At 37.2% G+C, this 20588-nt stretch overlaps 1 protein-coding gene across 1 annotated transcript in view; it reads right to left on the bottom strand.

The window, feature by feature from the left end:
• The window catches only part of LOC126353897 (PAN2-PAN3 deadenylation complex catalytic subunit PAN2), a 263163-nt gene that overhangs the window by 147189 nt on the left and 95386 nt on the right, over positions 1-20588 (bottom strand). Inside the window, exon 9 of the mRNA XM_050003120.1 lies at positions 22-255. Within this exon, the coding sequence (XP_049859077.1) occupies positions 22-255 (234 nt within the window). The remainder of the gene's footprint in view (positions 1-21; positions 256-20588) is intronic.

Raw genomic sequence — 20588 nt, 5'->3', positions numbered from 1 at the left:
TTAAATTGTTACATTGTTCACCTGTATCATAGCATTGCAATATGAATTTGCTAATGTTGCTTCAAGTCCACATAAGCCAGTACCATTGTACTGTTCAAAATTGAAGTCACTCGCTCCCATCCGTGAGTATCGTACATCAGTCTTACGATAACGTTTCGGAATTGCAATAAATCCCACTTCACCAGCACCAGGTCTTGAGTCTGAGAAAAGCTTGCGTTGCACTTGTCCACTAGTTCTTTCTGCTTTGTATGCAACCTGAAAGAACAAAAATATGAGTGAAATGAAATTCATATTGCATCTTTCTGAAATGCAGTATTTTCTTAAAGTGATGATAAATTCATGAAACTACAGCTTTGCTCTTACAGCAAATTCACCTACACTCCTAATTTCGAACACTATACATCAAAACCATTTCTTTGGTTGTGAGGCACTGCAAGCATGTTGATATCAGTAGCACACAACCTGAAGAGATAATGAACAATGATACACATCAGATAGCCCTTAATTTCAGCTTCATAATTCTTTCTGAGTATATTGTACTTTTGCTATAAAAAGAGCAGGAGATTCAAAGCTAGTGTGGATACCGTTTTCTGTCATGCGTTTCTATGCACCCCACAGCAGTCTGCTGCAGGTGGATGGTTGCTTTTCCTTTATTTTAGGTACTGTTACGCTGTTGGAATTTTTAAGTGTTTAAGCATCAAGAATTAGGGCACAGGTTGTGCTGAGTGATTTACTAAAAAAATATGAAACCCCATAACTAAATAAATAACAGTATACTTGGCTGTAATATGTTTTGCTTATTTTGGCTAGTTTTACAAGTTTTTAAAATTTAACATCAATCACACACAAATTTCAGGTCAAATATATATATTTTTTTCACTACACTTCAGAAATTTTTCATATTTGTGTGATTACTATGAACAATATTTTCAATAATTTGTCTGTATAATGAGTTTATATGATTTCGTTTTTCCTTGTATTACGATGTCAGTTAACAAAAGATGCCTTAAATATGCAGTGCTATTCTACCCATATTTCTGAGATAGCTATACTGGGTGTATCATAATTAATGGCATAAATGCACACAGTTGAAAGTACACATACTAGAAGTAAAAAAGTCTCAGTAAACGAAGGGTTGGAAATGCACACCTTAAGAGCTGCGAGCAATTTTTCGCCTTCGATATTGTGAAATAAATCTCTTCTATTTCAAGTTGTTTGCTTTCCATATTTTGGGAAGTGGCAATATGGACCAAAATAAGAAAAAAATGTCCAGCAAACATGAGTTCTAAAATGAATACCTTAAAAGTTACAAGCAATTGATCATTAGAAGAGTTGTGTTTCAAAGTAGCAAAAATGAACAAGTACTCATAGCTCTTATGGAATGCATTTTAGAGCACATGTTTACTGGACTTTTTTTTCTTGTTTTGGTCCATGCTACCAGTTCCCAAAATATGGAAAACAAAGAACTTGCAGTAGAAGAGATTTGATTCACAGTATCGAAAATGAAAAATTGCTCATAGCTCTTAAGGTATGCATTTTCGACCCTATGTTTACTGAGACTTTTTTTGCTTCTAGTAATGTGTACTGTCAACTGTAAGTGTTTATGCCATTAATTATGATACACTCTGTGTACCAAAGCCTATCCAACTTACAACTCCCATGTCATACTTTAACAATCAAATTTCATAACAACATATTCCCATGTCTGACATTTTGCCACTTTGACAATTCTTGTTTCAATTCCACCTCATGCTGTTCTTCAACTCATATTTACAGGAATACTTCTTTCAGTTCAGATCATTTTTCAACAATACATCATTTATCTTGCTCACCAACGTCAGATTTTGATTGTACTGTACAAAATAAAGGAACTGTGTCATTTTTCATTGTTTCAACCCTATGTCGCTACGGCGTCAGATAATTAAGCTATCCTGGTTTATTTCATCTAGATGCTATTGGCAAGATCATTACAAGCAGAGTCTCATCTTACACTTTCACAGGGACTGTTTGATGAGAATGCATTCAGCAGGGCTACCATCTTCATCAGAAAATGAAAAAAGATCAGGAAACTCTCAGAAAATCCGGTCACTCTGATGCTCCAAACATAAAGATCTTGCATGACACCTCCAAGTTTCTAGGACATATGATCATACACTCCCATGGAACTCGCTGGTAATACTTTCTGCAATGCCTTGATGGTAGTGAAGTTCTCAAGGTTTTTGACTACCACAGCTGTCTACTCAGTGATACAGCACAAAGGCTGGCACATAAGGAAATTACCTGAATCTCAACCTTTCAAAGTCAGGCATTCATTCCTCAAAAAAATTTTAAAACATATCAATGTTTAGACAGTACTGTCACGAGAAGCGGACAACACTGAGTAAAACACAAGTATATGAATTACAGTACAGATACATAGCCAGTCATTGAGTTGCTTTATTTACCAACTCCTCAATATTTTGAAATCTCCCTCCCACCTTTTGTGCTGAAATAAGAACTTCTAGTTGTGTGATATCAGGCATATGCCTATTTTTTTTTTCTGATCCAATGACACCACACATTGCTACATGACAGTTAATTACCATCTTTAAACATTTGCTCAACATTTTCTGCCTTCCAATTAGAAGAAACAAAACATTTTCGGGATTCTTGTCATGTCAGTTCAGAGTAAAACCTTGCATTTTTGACAGTTACCTCCATCAGCTTTGTCACTACCAACCAATCTGAAGACGTCTATGAGCTATGTAAGGCCACCACAGCAGCAATTTGGACAGTCAGTTGCTCCAGATGGAGACAATAGAGGTAACTATAGAATGCTCAACATTGACATGGCAAGTATGAATCACACACACTGAGGATGGTACAAGCATTGTATTCAGTACATTGAATCATAAAAACATTTTCACAAATACAATAACAATCAAAAGTAAAGCAAATAGCTTTCTGAGAGAGGAAATATTTTTCCCTAATTTGTGTAATATTCTTCAAATCAATAAATATAATTACTACACACTTTGTAAAGTAGCGGGTGTTCTTCCTCATGGTTCAACCTATCTCCAAACCAAGTTTCATGAAAATCATTTCAGCAGGTTAGTCGTGAAAACATAAAAGACAAAGCTACTTTTGTATTTATAATATTAGTATGGATAAAACTTTCAAATATGATATCTTTATTTGCTGTGATCCAATTTTGATGAAATGAAGCCTGTACAGTGCCCCAAGTTATCTGTAAAATTCATCTAGTAGTTGATTAATGTGCTCAAACAGAGAAAGAGAAAGACATGATAATTTTACAGATTTATTATTAGTGTAGATACAGATACTTAAAAAAACCTATTATTGCTGGAATTCTGTGAGTTTTGTTCTATAGGATAATGACTTTCATTCAGATATGTTAATGTACGTCATTCATAATTTCCACTACATTTGCATGTCCATATTTATAACTACAGTAATTATTTTCCTCATCTAAAATCACTCAGCAATCACACTGACCATAGTCTCAATAGAATCAATGATACATAACTAGCCCTTGATGGAAGGAAAGTAGATTGGGTTTAACATCCCATCAACACTGAGGTCATTAGAGACGGAATAAAAGTTCAAATTATGTTGAGGATGGTATAGGAAATCAGCCATGCCCTTTCAAAGGAACCACCCCGACATTTGCCTGGAGCTATTCAGTGAAATCATAGCAAAGCTAAATCTGGGTGGTCAGATGCAGATTTGAAGAGTCGTTTTCCCCGAATACAAGTCCATTGTGTTAAGCACTGAGCCACCTTGCTTGGTCACTAGTCATCAAGAACAGATTACGTCTGTACTTAGTAAATAATCTATTCCACAAAAAAATGCAATTTTTCAGTACTTTGGCAAATGACTAAGCTCATATATACTACCAGACAACAATGAAACACCCTCAAAGACAAGGTCATTTTAGTGACACGTTAGGTGGCAGGTAGTTCATCATTGTAGTAGTATATGATAATAAATTCAGACCAAATGAAAAACCATATCAAAGTAAAGTGTGTGCAAATAGTTGCATCATTACACAGTGTATCCTCCTCTGGCAACAACACAGGCAAGTATTCTTCCATGGAAATGATCATACAGGTACTGAATAGCATCGTGCGATACAGTATCTCAGACATTTTGTGCCCTTTGTTTAATAAGGCAGTGGCTCTTGCAATCCTCGGAAAAGAAGTAAGTTCCCTCTTCATCACATCTCGTACATGTTTGACTGGCAAGAGATCTGCTGATCTTGCTGCCAACAGCAGTTGTTCTATACAATGAAGACCACACTGCGTTGCAGCAGCCATATGTGGATGTGCAATGTCCTGTCGAAAAAGCACATCACCTTCCTTTTGAAGAAATGGCAGTAGCAAAGAGGATAAGAGCCTGTGCAATGTAGTGAGTGCTGGTTATTTTACCCTGCTGGGACACCAAATGTTACTGTGTGTTGTAACTGATGATCCCCCAGATATCATGAAGCCTGGAATGGGACCTATAGGTCATAGGTGAATGCACTTTGCAATAGAAAGGTCACCAGTCTACGCTATACACATTTATGTTCGATACCCGCACACAGACAGAACCAAGTCCCATCATTGAAGACGAGTGCCATTCCACTCTCCAGTCAACCATTTCATGACACCCGAGTACCCATCATTGGCAGTGTCATGGTGTCAGTGATAGACTGGCTGGATTCACAAGTATTCTTATTCCCACTGTCAGCAGACAGTTCACAATGATCCCTCATGATGCAACAGGTGCAACATGTGACCAGATTTTGTCCCTGGATGATGATTGGTCAGTCACTGCTGTCCACACAATATGTCTAATTGACATTGTGTCCATACTACATGGATGTCCAAAACCTTTTCCATAGAGTGGAAATGCTCCACAGGTCACTGTTGAAAGCATCGACACACTAATAATACATTGTGCCCAAAATGTGCAGAAATCCTTTAATAGATACATTCAGCAACCTACATGCTCACAATGTGACCCCATTCAACTTGCTAAAGCTGTTCATCATGAGTACATACTTGTTGGTAGGGCATGGTTGTACCTTAGAATGAATGATGCAAACACTGTTCATTCTTAACTCAGCACACTTATTGCCTGCAGAATCAAAACAGAGGATGTACAGATAGGCCACCTGATAGCTGATGACTGTGACAAATGAATCACTAACACACTGTATGCACATTTTACACCTCGGTGGCACTGAACATCGTCCGGGGGGGGGGGGGGGGGGGGGTGTCATTGCATTTTCCCCCTGTAGTGATTTAACACAATTTATAAAAGAATTAAATGATCACATAACTTAATATCTTCATGTCACACTGACAAAATAGTTTCTAAGCAAGCTAAGAAATTACTAAGCAGACTTTTACCATTAGTGTACTTTCAGTAAGTAACCTAATCTAATGTCTGTTGACCATAACCTTATCAAACTTATATTTAGCAGGCCCATCATGAAGAAGCTGGCTGAGTCTATTTATGACACTAACTGCTAAAACATCATTTTGCTGAACATGAAAAGCTAAGTTTCACAGTGAAATGTGTTCCTTTCCACATACTTATTACTGTTATAATTGTCAAACAGAATGATGAGCTATTCAATGCTGTTTGCTTTCCTAGTTGCTATTGCATTAAGGGATGTTGTGTAGAGGCTCCAATTACAAATTGACAAAACTTTTCAATTAAACTTTTAAGAGATGCTTCATTGTGAGCATTGTACCTGCCAAACATTATTAAATTGCCTGAAAAGCAGAAACTTGCTGCAGTGATATCTAGTATATACGACTGAAGCAAGAGAGCCATCATACAAGTGGTACAGAATATGTAATGATGTCTTAGTTACTGAAATATATCAAACAATGTAAAATACAGGCTGGTGTAGCAACAAAATGGAAAGAATAGCAACAAAATGGAAATGATAGATTGTTTGTCAGCACACAGAGGAAGTGTTGAGTCACAGGCAGGTATGGTCAAAAATAATGGTAGACATATTGAGCTATCGAACTAAGTTCTTCATCAGATGAAGAAGAAACAAACACGTTCACAACTCGCACACACTAGCCACTGTTGTCTCAAGGCATTAGTGCCTCGAGATGACAGTGGCCCTGCGTGTGTGTGTGTGTGTGTGTGTGTGTGTGTGTGTGTGTGTGTGAGAGAGAGAGAGAGAGAGAGAGAGAGAGAGAGAGAGAGAGAGAGAGAGAGAGAGAGCGAGCGAGCTTGTTATGTCTGATGGAGGATTTAATCCATTAGCTGAATATATTTAGCATTCTTTCTCGTTGTGCCTATCTGCGATTCAATTGCCTCCTCTACGTAATGTGTAGCAGTCTATCCTTTCCAAATTGTTGTTACTCAAATATATTTTAGACTGATGGAAGTAGGCCACTTCATTCTGAACTTTTAATACATTTTACCCATCGTAAATAAAACAGTAAGTTCTATCATTCATTGCTTGAAGGTTAAATGAAGTACAATACCACAGGAGACCAACAAGCAGTGACTACTGTGAAAGAGGAGAAGATTATGGTTAAATTTCATGATGATGAAGATAACAATTATGATTATGATGACGATGATATGACGAAGTGGAGCACAGGCTTGTTTTGAGAAGCAAAGGGAAGCAAATCAGCTTGTCTTTTTCAAAGGAATTATTACAGTATTTAGTTTAATTCATCTTGAGAATCCACCATAAACCTAATTTGAACCTTGCTCCAACCAAGAGTAAATCCAGTGTTTCAACCACTGTGTCATCTCATCTGATATCATTTTCTTCAGTGGATAAGTTGTCCATTTTAGGGTCTCGGAAGTTCAGTAAGAAGTTATTGCATTGAATGATGGTGTATGTGTTTTATTCTATTTGTTGCTAATTTATTTAAACCCAGGATAAGCTCCACAAGAAGTAGCATGTTTCATTTATTTAGTCCATGGGAAATGAATTTAACAGCTTCTTAGTCTGTCTGTCTCACAAGTACAAAAATATTATGTGGTAATACGTCCGTGTATTCCTTCTATAAATCCAATGTCTCACTTCAATGACTTCACTGAAGAAGACCAACCAAAAAATCCTTTGTGATAAATCTCAAGTGTCTAGCATCATAACAGGTGAATGGACAACATAATGTTGTGGCATATAATGGGTAACACTGCTGTGCAGAATTGCACATTATTCTCAATAATCATATCAACCAAACCTACGGTCTGTTTAAGTTATTTGCTACAACAGTACTGGCACCACTTGTTATCAGAGATATCTGAACCACCAACATGGAGTTGTTCTTCACCACACACATGAATGTCTTCTGCTTCGTATTATAATGATTGCCACTAATGCAAGATCTATTTTATGCACATACTGTACTACTGGCTAGAAGTATTTTATCAGCGTAAGAACCAATGTAAAGCCCTCTGTTACACATATTTTTTTAATGCAGCATTTGTAACATTTACACCACTAGAAAAGTTAATTTCTTTGTCTGCACCAGCAGTTTTATCTTTCAACAATGTCTGAAAATTTTTGCCACAAACATTACATTGTAACTGCCAGCCTAAAATTTCTTCACCTTACAACCAACCGGACTAATCACATAACATGTGGACTATTACTTTGCAAGGACTCAGTAAAAAGAGCAAATTTTCATATGGTAATTTGGAATGCACAGATCCCTATGCAGACTCTCCAAGTGAGATGCTGCTGTACAACTGGCTCTTGGTCAGGAAATTTGGCAAAAAAGCAACGAAATAAAACAGTCACTCCCTTGATGATATGCATCGAATTCTACAGGCAGATAAACAGCAGTTGCAGAAAATGCTGCTGGTATCAACAAATAAGAAATGCACATTTGATTTCTAAGTCATCAGAAGCACCACAGACAAGTTGCAGAGACTCACAAATGTTTATTTCAATGTCCATTTTCTTCTTCGTAAGGGATATGTTTCCTATATTCAATGAATGAAACTCAAGTTTTCTGTCCATTTCAGAGTCTTCTAAATACTTTTCCATATAATACTTTTTCTACCTGATAAAATTTGATTCTGGTCTCTGATAATTTATGGTATGACAATAGCTGTTCTCACACACACAAATGGAAATGGCACATAGCAATGGTGTCTATAACAAAAAACAGTCACAAAAAAAACATCATGTGTATCTTTATGGCTGAATATTGCTCAATTTGTATCTCACTACTGACTACAAACCACTAATTGTTGTAACTGGAGTTCATTTCAGTTTGCGTAACAATACAATAGTTACAACATTGTGATCTGTTCTTAATTTGTATATTTATTAAATCTGTTACAAATCTATGATAAGGTTCAACACTCATTAGTAAAGTAATACACAAGGAACTTGCAATATTCTTTACAGGATGTGCACAGAGGACAGTTCCCCAAAATTGTATTCACATGCTTTTGTGTAGTAATTGTTCAATTTCACAAACAAGTGACAGACTTTATACATACATTTGGTAAATGTCTGCAGCACATAAAACAATGTAAAGTCCACGACAGAGCAAAAACAAAATTATGAAACATAGCATAAATGCTCAGTCACAGATAGGCATGACAAAAAGACTGTCAATCAAAGCTTTTGTTGGCCAAACAAGCATGATCAAAACACACACACACACACACACACACACCACACACACACACACACACACAAAAATCGGTCACTGTCTCTGACTGCTATAGGCAGATTGTGGATTGCAACTGCGCCTGATGGGGGCAGCAATATGATGTCAGTGTTGGTGGTAACAAGGAGGAATCAGGTGGGGAGGGAAGTGATAATGGGGTAGAAGTGGGGAAGATGTAACTGCTATCCATTCCCAACCTGTCCCACATTGCATTCTTACCCTTGTCATTCACATAAGACTTCTGTCCCCATCAAGGGGCAGTTGGAGTTTGCTGTCCGGCCATAGCGACCAGAGATAGTGATCATGTGTGTGTGAATTGCACTTGTCAAAGTTTTCTGCTTCAGAATATGGCCTTTTGGCCAAAAGCTTAAGTGTATAACAGTTTTTGGTTGTGCCTGTCTGCAACTCATTGTCTTCCCTATATGGTGAGTGGCAATCTGTTACAAATAAGATATTCATTAAGTACAAAGAAACAGTCAGGCTTTTGAAGTAGAAATAGCATAAAATGTCATTTACAAGACGTAATACAACTGGAAAGACAAAAAATCTACTCACCAATTTTCAAAAATATCATATAACTGGACAGGCAAAACACCTTATCACCAAGTGACAAGAGAAAATGCATAAACGTTAACAAAATGTGCAAGCTTTCAGAGACTGTGGTTCCTTCTTCAGGCAGAAGGTTTGAAGGGGAAGGAAGAGGGATGAAGGAAAAAGACTAGTAAGGTTTAGGAAATGGAGAGGGTTATGGAAGAGTCACCCAGAACCCCATATCAGGTGAGACTTACCAGATGGGATGAGGAAGACATTCTTTCCTTCTCCTCCTGTCCACTAAGTCTCACCTGATATGGTGTTCTGGGCAACTTTTCTATAGTTCTCCCCACATCATAAACCTCACCAGTCCTTTTCCTTCCCCTTCTGCCTGAAGAAGGAACCACTGTTTCTGAAAGCTTGCACATTTTGTTAATGTTTATGCATTTTCTCTTGTCACTTGGTGATAAGGTGTTTTGCTTGTCCAGTTATATCATATTTTTGAAAATTTATTGTTTTCGTTGATACATGCAAGGTGGGAATGACATCCCAGACTACATCAATGAGCTTAAATTACCACTTATTTGCGGACTCCAGGCTTTGATTTAGCTATGTGAGTATACTGAAGAAAACACACACACACACACACACACACACACACACACACACACACAAGCAGCATATGCCACTGCATATGTTTCCTATGGGTACTTTGTGAGGTGTGGTCAACAGCATCCTGCAGCAGCATATGTACCTTTTCTATTGTGAATACGAATCTGGGTTTCATCAGATTGTGTTAATGCCTGGAGAGACAAGATTGGACTCATGAATAAACACTGCAACAGGAGTACAACATGCAGCTACAGAATGGAGCTCACTTCTCACACAAGCCTGCTTAAACATATACAATCTCTGTATGTCGGAGGATAGTAGCTTTAATATTGCCACCATTACTCATTGCTGTCCTCCGACGATTCATTTGTCCGCCAATAGTTGGCACTACTGTAAATCATTCTCTATATTTTGATCCACAGGAGGAGGAACCACTGCACATTCTTATCGCCATGTGAGTACCTTACTGTCTGAAGGTTTCTGTACGGCTGTCATGTACGTCAGGATTACTTTCATTACAACAGTACTATTTGCTGTGGCATCTTAGTGTGTGACTTTTTCAGCCTTTTTCTTTGTACTGCACCAATATTCATTAAAATCAATAATAGGTCACTACAGTCATGGGCTTGCATTGGAGAGCAAAAAGATGAAGTTCTTGAACATTTTCACAAACAACAATATGCAGAAATGTTTTGAGCAACAGAAAGTATCAATGCAGATGTCTGTGGATACAAACAGCTTTCACTTTGAAGGCAGGCACCACTAACTGACCATAATTGGTATTTACACAAATTTGCTGCATGAACCTTGTTCCTTTTCCATGGACCCTCAATATACTACATTTTCTGGTAGGGAGAAAGAACATCTTTGAGATGATTTGTTTTAAAACATGTTACATCCTATGATGACAGTAAAAAATAACACCACTAATGTACCATAGCAAATAACTGTTTAGTCAGACAATCAGTTTTGTGAATTATAAGACAATTTAATTTTAGACACAAGTGACTACATGACCTACAACATGATGTAGTCTGTATGTAGTGAAGTGTCTGAAATTAATGGTGCAACAGCTGAATGGCGAGAAAAGATTCACCTGCAAACTATGGCAAAACTATACAAAAGGGTGAAACACATTTCACTGATGAATAATTGAAGTGGCAGAGCACCAAGTTATTGCATTCAGTGCTTGAATAATAGTCAATAGGAAGCGTAAAAAGAAAGCACTGACACTGATGACAAAGAATGGGTAGGTGCAAGAAAAAAGTAATGTTGAAAATCTAGCAGAATTTTTTAAGGCAGTGGATTTCATAAAATAAAAACTGGATTATAGAGCAATGGGGAAAAGTCATTTGTTCAGATGAGACTTGTTTCACACTGTTTCCAACTTCTGGCTGTGTTTTCACCTCAAGGATGAAACAAGGTGGTGGTCCAAAGATGAGTTGGGCAGCCGTATCATGGTATTCCATGGGGCTCACAGTTACTCTGCAAGGTCACATTACTGCCACAGACCATGTAATTATTTTGGCTGATCAGGTCACATCTTGGTACAATGTGAGTTCCCCAATGGTAACGCTGTATTACAAGATAACAGGGGCCCTGTTCACCCAGCTCTAAATTGTCTGGGACTGGAATTGTATGAGCAACGATAAACTATCACATTCCCCCTGGTCACCACTCACATAATCTCAATATTACTGAGTCTTTGTGGTTTACAATGGGTAAGGTTGCATGATCGCTATATGCTTCCACCATTGTTTCTGAACTTGCCACTATTTTGCAGAAAGAATGGTCTCAGTTCTCTTGAAAACCACACAAGGCCTGTATTTAACCATTGCAAGACAACTAGAAGCTGTTTCAAAGGCCAACAGGGCACATAATATTACATACGAGTTCTGTTCAAAAAATTCCGGAACATTTATAATTTCACGCCAATGGTGTTTTGAAGCAAAATGCGGTTGGCATCCCTCCACATACTTGTGTTTAAAGTGCACATGCCAGTAGTTTCATTGTTGTATGTCTATTACCTATTATTCAGTGCTGTATTGTGTAGAGCACTATACAGCAAAGTTTTTGAATTTCAAGGTGGTAGAGTCAGAGGAGCAGTGCGTCTGTATTAAATTTTGTGTGAAACTGGAGAAACCTTTACAGAGACACACCAAATGATGCAGGAAGCCTACGGTGATGAGTGCTTAAGCCATACTTGGTGTTACTAATGATTCGAGGGTTGCCGCTTCCCCAAGGCAAATTCCCTGATGTCCAGACAAGTTTTAGAATTTTTCCCTAACAAATTTTTAGATAGGGCATAAGTTGACAATCTGTCTTTGTAGCTACAGTACAGGAAACTATAGTGCAAATAATATCTTAAAAAAAAAAAAAAAAAAAAAAAAACACTTGCAAGAACATGGAGTTTCCTGATGTGAGCAAAAATCTTAATTACTAACATCAACAGCTTTTGTAATGAATTGTTTTTAGATGGAGAAAGCGAAACAAATGGTATACGTGTTTCATTAAGAGCAAGGATGTTATTTTATTTCAATAAAACAAAACACATTTGATGACAAAAATATGTATTTCCTTGGAGTTGCAAGACAAATTTAAAATTCATCCACTGATTTCAGAAATAACCTCAGAAAAAAGTAGGTCTCTTTAAAGAAGTGTGTAAGGTGGGGAAGAATTGTGTAAACCAACACTGTAGGTGATGTTGGATCTACTATATTCATTACTGTCTGTTATTAACCACTGTGTTATGTCTATATTTTACAGGTATTGTGAAGCCTGCAGTTTTGGCTTGCTGTGGAAATCCACTCGTGCGGCCAGCTGTTCACGAGCTACTGATAGCATGTTGATGAAATGAGACCATGGTGATCAATCCATGCAACAGATAACTTGTTCCAATAGTCCGAGAATCAAAAATAATGATAGGTAGCAACTCACTGTAAAGATGATTGTGTCTTAGCAGACAGGCATGTAGATAAGACAATCACACTCTCACAAATAAATTTTCAGCCTTAGCTTTTGTTACAAAACAAGAGTACACACACTTTCACACGATCACTCACACACAATTCATGCACACATGACTGCTGTCTACGGCTGCTACGTCTACAGTCTCTGAGAACCAGATCCAAACAGACCACTCCTCAAGCCTCCCTGCCTCTTGTCAACAGCTGCTAGGCAAGAGACAAGAAGTGGTGGCAGCACTGCTGAAAGCTGAGAGGGAGTGGTAGGAAGGGGAGAAGCAGTAGTAGAGAAGCAGTGCACATACTCAGCTGCACCCAGCCTACAAGCCTACAAAAATGCATGCCATCTCAGTAAACAAATCATTTCATTTTTAAAAAAATATTCCCTTCCCCATGTTTGAAATATCCTGATTTCCAGCAACCTGGGTTCATGCAGTTTAAAAATGGGCAGACAGAGGTTAAAGGTGGCCCTCAATCAAGATGCCCTTGACGTCTACCAATGATGCTCATGTCAGGAACGTCAACGGAATTGTGCATAGTGATCAAATCTGACTATCCAAAAGATTTCAGAAGTGTGTAACATTTCGTTTGATCATGTCATGAAATCCTGACACAACATCTTGGAAAGCATCATGTTGCTGCCAAGTTCGTCCCATGGCTCATGAGGCAAGACCAGAAAGACCTTAAGCTCGGAATCAGTGAAGATCTTTTGGATCGTGCAAATGAGAATGAGATGTTCCATAAGTGAATTATAACTAGTGACAAGATGTGCAGCAATGGTTATGATGTTGAGACCAAAGCTCAGTCTTCACTGCGGGTCGGGAAATGTTCTCCAAGACCAAAAAAAGCGTGTCAGGTCGTATCACATGTCAAAGCCATGCTGATAGTTTTCTTTGACTTTGAAGGATCAGTTCATCATGAATTCGTGCCAGAGGGACAAACTGTTAATCGATAAAATGAAGATGTATTTCATAACAAAACCTATCTTACAGTAGTCTATCTTTATAATTAATTTCTGACTCACTCACTTCTGAAATTTGAGATCAAAAATATTTAAATTTTATGACAACTTGTATCAAAAGGCTAAACTGCAGCAAGAAAATTGTTAACATTACAAGAGATAGAAATTTTGGTCAGTGTTTACCTTCACGAGAAAGTCCCAGTACTGCCAATATAAACATTCAAAACAGAAAACATTCTCCTTTAAGTATTTTCTATTGACAGTGCTGGGAATTATGTTTCCTGAAGGTACATACTGACCAGGTTTTATGGTGAAAAAGCTAAAAAAATGTGAGACTGAAATGCAAAGACACTTAGATACCACCAAACAATATCAATAGGTAAAATATGATAAAACCTAACAAATCGTGACTATTTCTTCAATAGATGATAAGGTGCATTGCAATGAAAAAGTAGAAAAGGATCACTTTGTGTTTTAATAAGAGTATATCCATTACCAGTAAGCACAATGGGCTTAATTTTCAATTGATCAACAACGAATGGGAGAGAAAACTGCCTGTAAGTTCATAAGCATTGTAAGTGCTTTCATTTTATCAGTGTGGTCTCTGCACAAAGGGAGATAAAGAGCAGTAGTGCATGTTTAGAATTCTCTGTGAACACATACATATCTCATCCATCAACAGATGTACTTTTTCATTTTGGTAAATCTTCCCATGCACACTTTATTGCACTGTTTATAAGCATTAGTAATGTATGGAAAGAAACAATATTATGTCATTCAGCACCACTACAATTCAATCCAAGGAGCACAATTTACTTAAGACATTGCTTAATGTATCATTATGAAAGAAACATATGGTTTCTTTCTCCCACCAACTTGCTTGTATTTATTTCTTCATACAGAATAAATTCCAGTGTATTTCCTGTGTTATTAACAATATCTATCATTTATCACATATCTATTTCTCCACACACTCAAACTCCAAGTTACTTCTATCTCAGTCTCAGTTTAACTCACACCCTCATATTTTGCTCCAACCTACAGATTCTATGAACTTATTACAGTATTTTGGCGATTCTTATTGAAAAATCATTTAATATTAATTATCTGGTCAAATATCTCCCAGAGAAACTTGTTATCTACTAGTTTACAACGTGTGTCTAGATCAGAATACTTTCATGAGAGAACTTGGCTTTGCAGTATTTCTGCGCAAGCCAGCAATGACCTATGCAAGTAACAATGATAACTGTCCTTGGTAATAGTTATCTTGTAGTACATTAAGTCTTAACAGCATCACAAGAAAAAATAAAAAGTAATTGTTTCAAAACAACAGTGTCTGTTGGTAATCTATCTTTGTGGCAAATAAGCATAATACTACCACAAGGACAATGCTTCCTTTACTGGTAACTGCCTAAGAGATATATCTGTGTTGGAGACAGCAGTCTAACCACCATGATGACTAGAACTGTTGTTATGTCATCAAATCTAATACTTATCAGCAGCATGGCAGTAAAGTGTAGGATGAAAAAGACTTGTTTATAAGCACATGTGATATTCTGATACTCCACAAGAACTAAGAGGTTTCTCCATGTTGCTAGACAGGTGTGTAATTCAACTGCTCATGAACAACCATCTGACTCGTGTAGAAACTGAGTAACTACATCAATGAAAACCCAATGCAATGATTTTATAGAAAGGAAGAATTTCAGTGCCAATTTTATGCACAATTATATGTTTACTAATCTTGAACTTTCATAATGCTCTAAGGTTTTCTTATCTCTTCTTACTAAGAATATGAAAACATTACCTCATTCTTGAAAATCAAGGAGCACTCCTGGACACTAGCCACACTCAAAAATTACACAAGAATTACCTGATGAATGTAGCAGAGTCTTGTATTTAGAGCAATCAAATAACAAACTGTGCTTCATGCTTCGCACACAGTTGTAGTCACTTAGTCCATCATGTTTAGCAACAGCCTTTTCCACTGACCATTTCTAATCGGTTGCCAGTTACAAAATAAAATGTAACAAAATATTGTTTGAACATGAATCACAACCCTTCACCTACATATAAAGGTTTTCTAATTTCCGGGCACTGGCAAATGGTAGTTATTTTTACTTTTAATAACTATAAAAAGGGATGGGTGATGCACAGAGCTGCTGCAAAGAAGCAACGTAATTATTTGAGAAACAAAATACTTCCTAATGACAAGAAATTAACTTATTGCATTGCTGCTGTCCCTTTATCACTAACAACCTGTTCAATGTCTGTTCTCAAGCATGTCATGGTCAATGCAGTTTGTCTCGGTTTAGCATAAAGACACTGAACAAACAGTTTCAGAGTTCAGAATCTATGCAGAACAGAATCATGACAGATGTAACTACAATTTCTGCAAATTTTCCTTAGCAGGTCTAAAATTCTTGTTCAATTTTTATTTGATTTTCAAGTCAATACTTTGTCTGGGCAGCATCACACAGTTTACAACCTACTGTCAAAGAAAATATGGTAAATAATACAGCAGCTCACTACCTTTCAGTGTGTGACACATTCCTGAGAAACTGAATCAGACACACACAACCTACCAGCATGTAGCAGCCCTTTTGCCCTGACGAAGGCAGCAACTGATGACATCCTTGATGTATTCAACAGAACTGAGGTCAGGTACACTGGCAGAAGGAACTTCAAGACTGGTTGGTGCATAAGCATCCCCTTACCTATGGAGTTTTCTTCAAACGATCCTGACAAAATCTAAGAGTAATGGCGTGGTACATTGTCATAACTGGATTTTATAGGACACTTGCTGGATGCTGCAGGTAAATAAACAGATACATATGATTGGAATTCCATGATTAATTTACCCCCCCCCCCCTCCTCTCCCTACTACTCAAACACACACACACACACACACACACACACACACACACACACACACACACACACACACACACACAAGAACATCTACCTAAATGGTGGGCTGCAGGTTAGCAAGACTGACAGCTTCATATGATTTTTAACGTGCTCATTCTCTGTCTCTGGCATATACCATCGTGTCTCGCAATTCACTAATAGATTTCACTTTTTTCTATGTACCAACCATCCAAAATTGAATAGGTGAGTACTTTGCTGTACTATGAGTATGCTTGCAGCAGCAAAACTACAGCCACAAAAATACTTCACAAGCTGCTGTATACTGTACCAAACCACAACACTAAATGGCAATGCTGGCACCTAAAACCTAGCTGCAGTCAATGTGTTGATACCACAAGCGTTGCCCATTCTGTGCTCTTCAGGTCTTGTGTAATGCTCATAATCAGCCAAAAACATCCCATTTACTTGATAAGCTGAACTTTTCCAATTGCTATGAAAACAAGTCCCCCCCCCCCCCCCCTCTCTCTAACCCAGCAGCTATTTCTAACAATACAACTAAGGTGTCAGAAGAAGAAACTGCTAACCCTCAATTTAATAAGCATTAGCATGATCATACAACTCTCATACTTTCAAAATCATCACATGCTGGAAAAAAGTAGATCCATAATTAACACAATAAAACACTGTTTACTATATGAAGTTTTTTCTGATAGTATTTTTTCTTATCTTTGAATTTAGCAAACCAATAACTTTTAACTTAAAATTTGTCCTGAGTTAGCACTTTCTTCCACTGACTCACCAGAAAAACAGAAGCCTTCCACATTATGGCAATGAAATTGGTATAGCACCTATAATTATTTGTGAACAAACCTCAACAACTTCTGAAATTGAGCAATGATACCTACGTGTAATTCACAGCAACAGTGGAGATAATCACTCATATTTTGAAAAATTACACAGGAAATAAAAGCAAGAATTAGAAACATCTTTCACAGCATTTGTAGAAATGCAGAAAATGTCTTACTCATGTTGTTAAGGATTTGACTTTTATAAGCTTTTGGAGTCAGGGGCTCCTCTTTCTGGCACAAGAGTTGAACAAGAAAGAAAAGGAGGGGAAGGGGGGGTGAAGGAGAATGACTGGAGAGGTTTAGGGAAAGGGGTACAGTTCAGAAAAGTCACCCAGAGCCCCGGGTCAGGAGAGAATTACCAGGCAGGATGAGAAGGAAAGTCTTCCCTGACCTGGGGTTCTGGGTGACTTTCCCGAACTGTACCCTTTTTCCTATACCTCTCCAGTTCTTTTCCTTTGCCCCTCTTCCATCCTCTTCAACTCTTCTGCCAGAAGAAGGAGCCACTGACTCCGAAAGCTTGTAAAAGTTAAATCCTTGTGTGTGTGTTTTGTCTAAAAGCTTACTTGCCAACAGTCTTTTTGTTGTAACTATCTGCAACTCAACATTGCAACATGTTGAGTAGCAGTCTATCTTTTCGTAATATTGTTAACTGACCACAGAGTTATTTTTTAAAATATAATTGTATTTCTGCCAAAATAACAAATATGGATAGTATTAGTTTTGAGATAGTTGACGATGTCTTACAGAGCCACAAAAGCCAACTACAGGAGATAGACGAATATTTTTGTGTACTGCTGTATGGGGAGATTTCGAGCAGTTTTTTGGTTATTTTCACCGTAACTTGCACAGATTTTGTTAGATTGCATTGTTTGCTACAGGAGTGGTGGGATATGAGTGTAACAAATGAAATATCCTATAAACAGAAAGTCTAGGTGTACCTATATCTGGCTGAGACAGACAAAATGTGTCTGAAACCACCCCATGAACTGGAATGATTTTGGACATGTTCTTTAAATCTCTGACCAAAGTTACAAAGTATATGGGAGAAGTCAGATAAAACTGAATTCTTTTGTATTCTCTGTTCTTCCCATTTGATTTTAGTGACTTAACACATTTTAAGGATGTCCACCATTATAAATAACTGCTAAGGATTGAGATACTGATATTTATATAGTAAAGGTTAATTTTTATTATGATACCTTGGTTTAACATTTTTTCCTCTTCCTCATTTAGTACCAGCTGTCCTCCGATTTCGTCCTGGTAAAATATTAATTTTTTTTTCTCATTTCAGCTAGATTTATCAAGGTAGCCTTTCACTAAATATCGAATATCCAATGTAGTAAAAGTAAATCCTGTATGTGCAATCCTCAAGATATCTTTCTTCAACATGTCATCTTCTTCCTCAATTAGTACTGGTTGTCCTCCCAAATTTTTTGCACTTTTTCCCAACACTTTATTTTGTAGTGTTAAGTTAGGCGTACCATAGAAATCACATGCTTCTCTACACGAAAATTTGCCACAATGAATATCAGTAACAGCTTTATCTGAACTTCTGGGTCATAATGACACCGTACTTTGCACCTTCCTGCTTTTATTCATTCTGGGCATTGTCTGAAATGACACAACACAGTACAAAATTGTGTAGATACTGTCATCATTTTATACTTCTACATGGAAAACTCAACTAACTTGTATAGGAATTGTCTCGATGCGACAGGCTACCGAGTTAATTTACAACTGCAGTTATAATACTTTCCCACCAGTTGCTACAACAGAAAGTTTAAATTTGATGACACTGCAAGAACTTTCAATAATGGGACTGTTTATCTAATATTTATCTAGTTAAACAATCAACCCAAAATAAAAGTCATGGAAGCTGATAAATACAATCTCACACTTAAAATAACTGGCGTGTGAAAGTGAAAATGAATGGGAATTCATTTCTTCGCAGCAGGAAAGAGCAAATTGACTATACTGTCTGAAATCCCCCTGGTGTCTGAAATCACAATTTGATGGAATGCTTGCAAATGTTAGGACATGAGACTGATAACTGCATCTCTTGTCTTTTGGGGGTGTATTGCCCATTTGTTGTTCTGGCATTACACACACTTGCTAGATTTTCACATATGCATAAGTAAAATAGATATGTTGGATCCAATTATAATTTTACTGGTTGAAAATACCACTCTACAAATATCCGCTTTACATAAGCCTAATAATTTACAGCAGTCTTCTTCAATGTCTAGTTCATGCAATGCATCACATACAGCACCATCATTTAATAGACTGCAATAAACTATACAGTATTCCCTTGGAATCACCCGTTTCTCACACACTTTGAGTGGATCTTGAATCTAAAGTCTATTTGTCATTGCTGTCAGAATACACACACACACACACACACACACACACACACACACACACACACGTAGAACTTGCTCCTTTCTTTTCAATGGTATTACTGTGACGTATCCATCAAATTGTGCCTTATAAGACACTGAAAAATGTTAATTAAATTCTTTTGCAGTGAAGTATGCAACAGATATTATGAATTGGAAGTCACTTTCAAAGTTAAGAAATTTTTCAAACGATGTGTCTTTCACAATTTGCAAAAATGTCTTTAGGATGGTACACTGGAACATACCTGTTACGCTCAAATTCCTGCATGACCTTTTAAAAATATGTGATCAACAGACTGCAAGTTCGGATAATTCTTGTGCTAGGCAATACGTATAGAAACAGAGTCTATTTGCTGACCCAAGATCATCCTCACCTGTGACATGTCCTTAGTGCCACAACACAGTCATCGATACATGAAGCTATTTAAATTCACACTGTTTTACCATCTGTCTCACTCCACAATAAGAAGATCACCTTGATTCCCAGGTTGTGTATGGTGAAACTACATACAGTAAATTCTTCTCAGATAGAATATCTAGTTGAAGGTCCTTTTGGAATGTTTAACGTAGTTCATGGATTAAAATTTACAAACACTTGAACAATTACTTTTAAGCATTACTTGTCTTTATTGTACTGCTTTCCAGACATATCTCTTCTCTGTATATATTTTTACGGTCATCTTGCTTCGACACTTTACCTACCCTGTCAGTTAATTTACAACATTGATCTTCCATTGATCTAAATATTG

Source organism: Schistocerca gregaria, chromosome 3 (assembly GCF_023897955.1).
Source record: "Schistocerca gregaria isolate iqSchGreg1 chromosome 3, iqSchGreg1.2, whole genome shotgun sequence".
NCBI lineage: Eukaryota > Metazoa > Arthropoda > Insecta > Orthoptera > Acrididae > Schistocerca > Schistocerca gregaria.
This window is presented reverse-complemented; position numbering and strand designations above follow the sequence as displayed.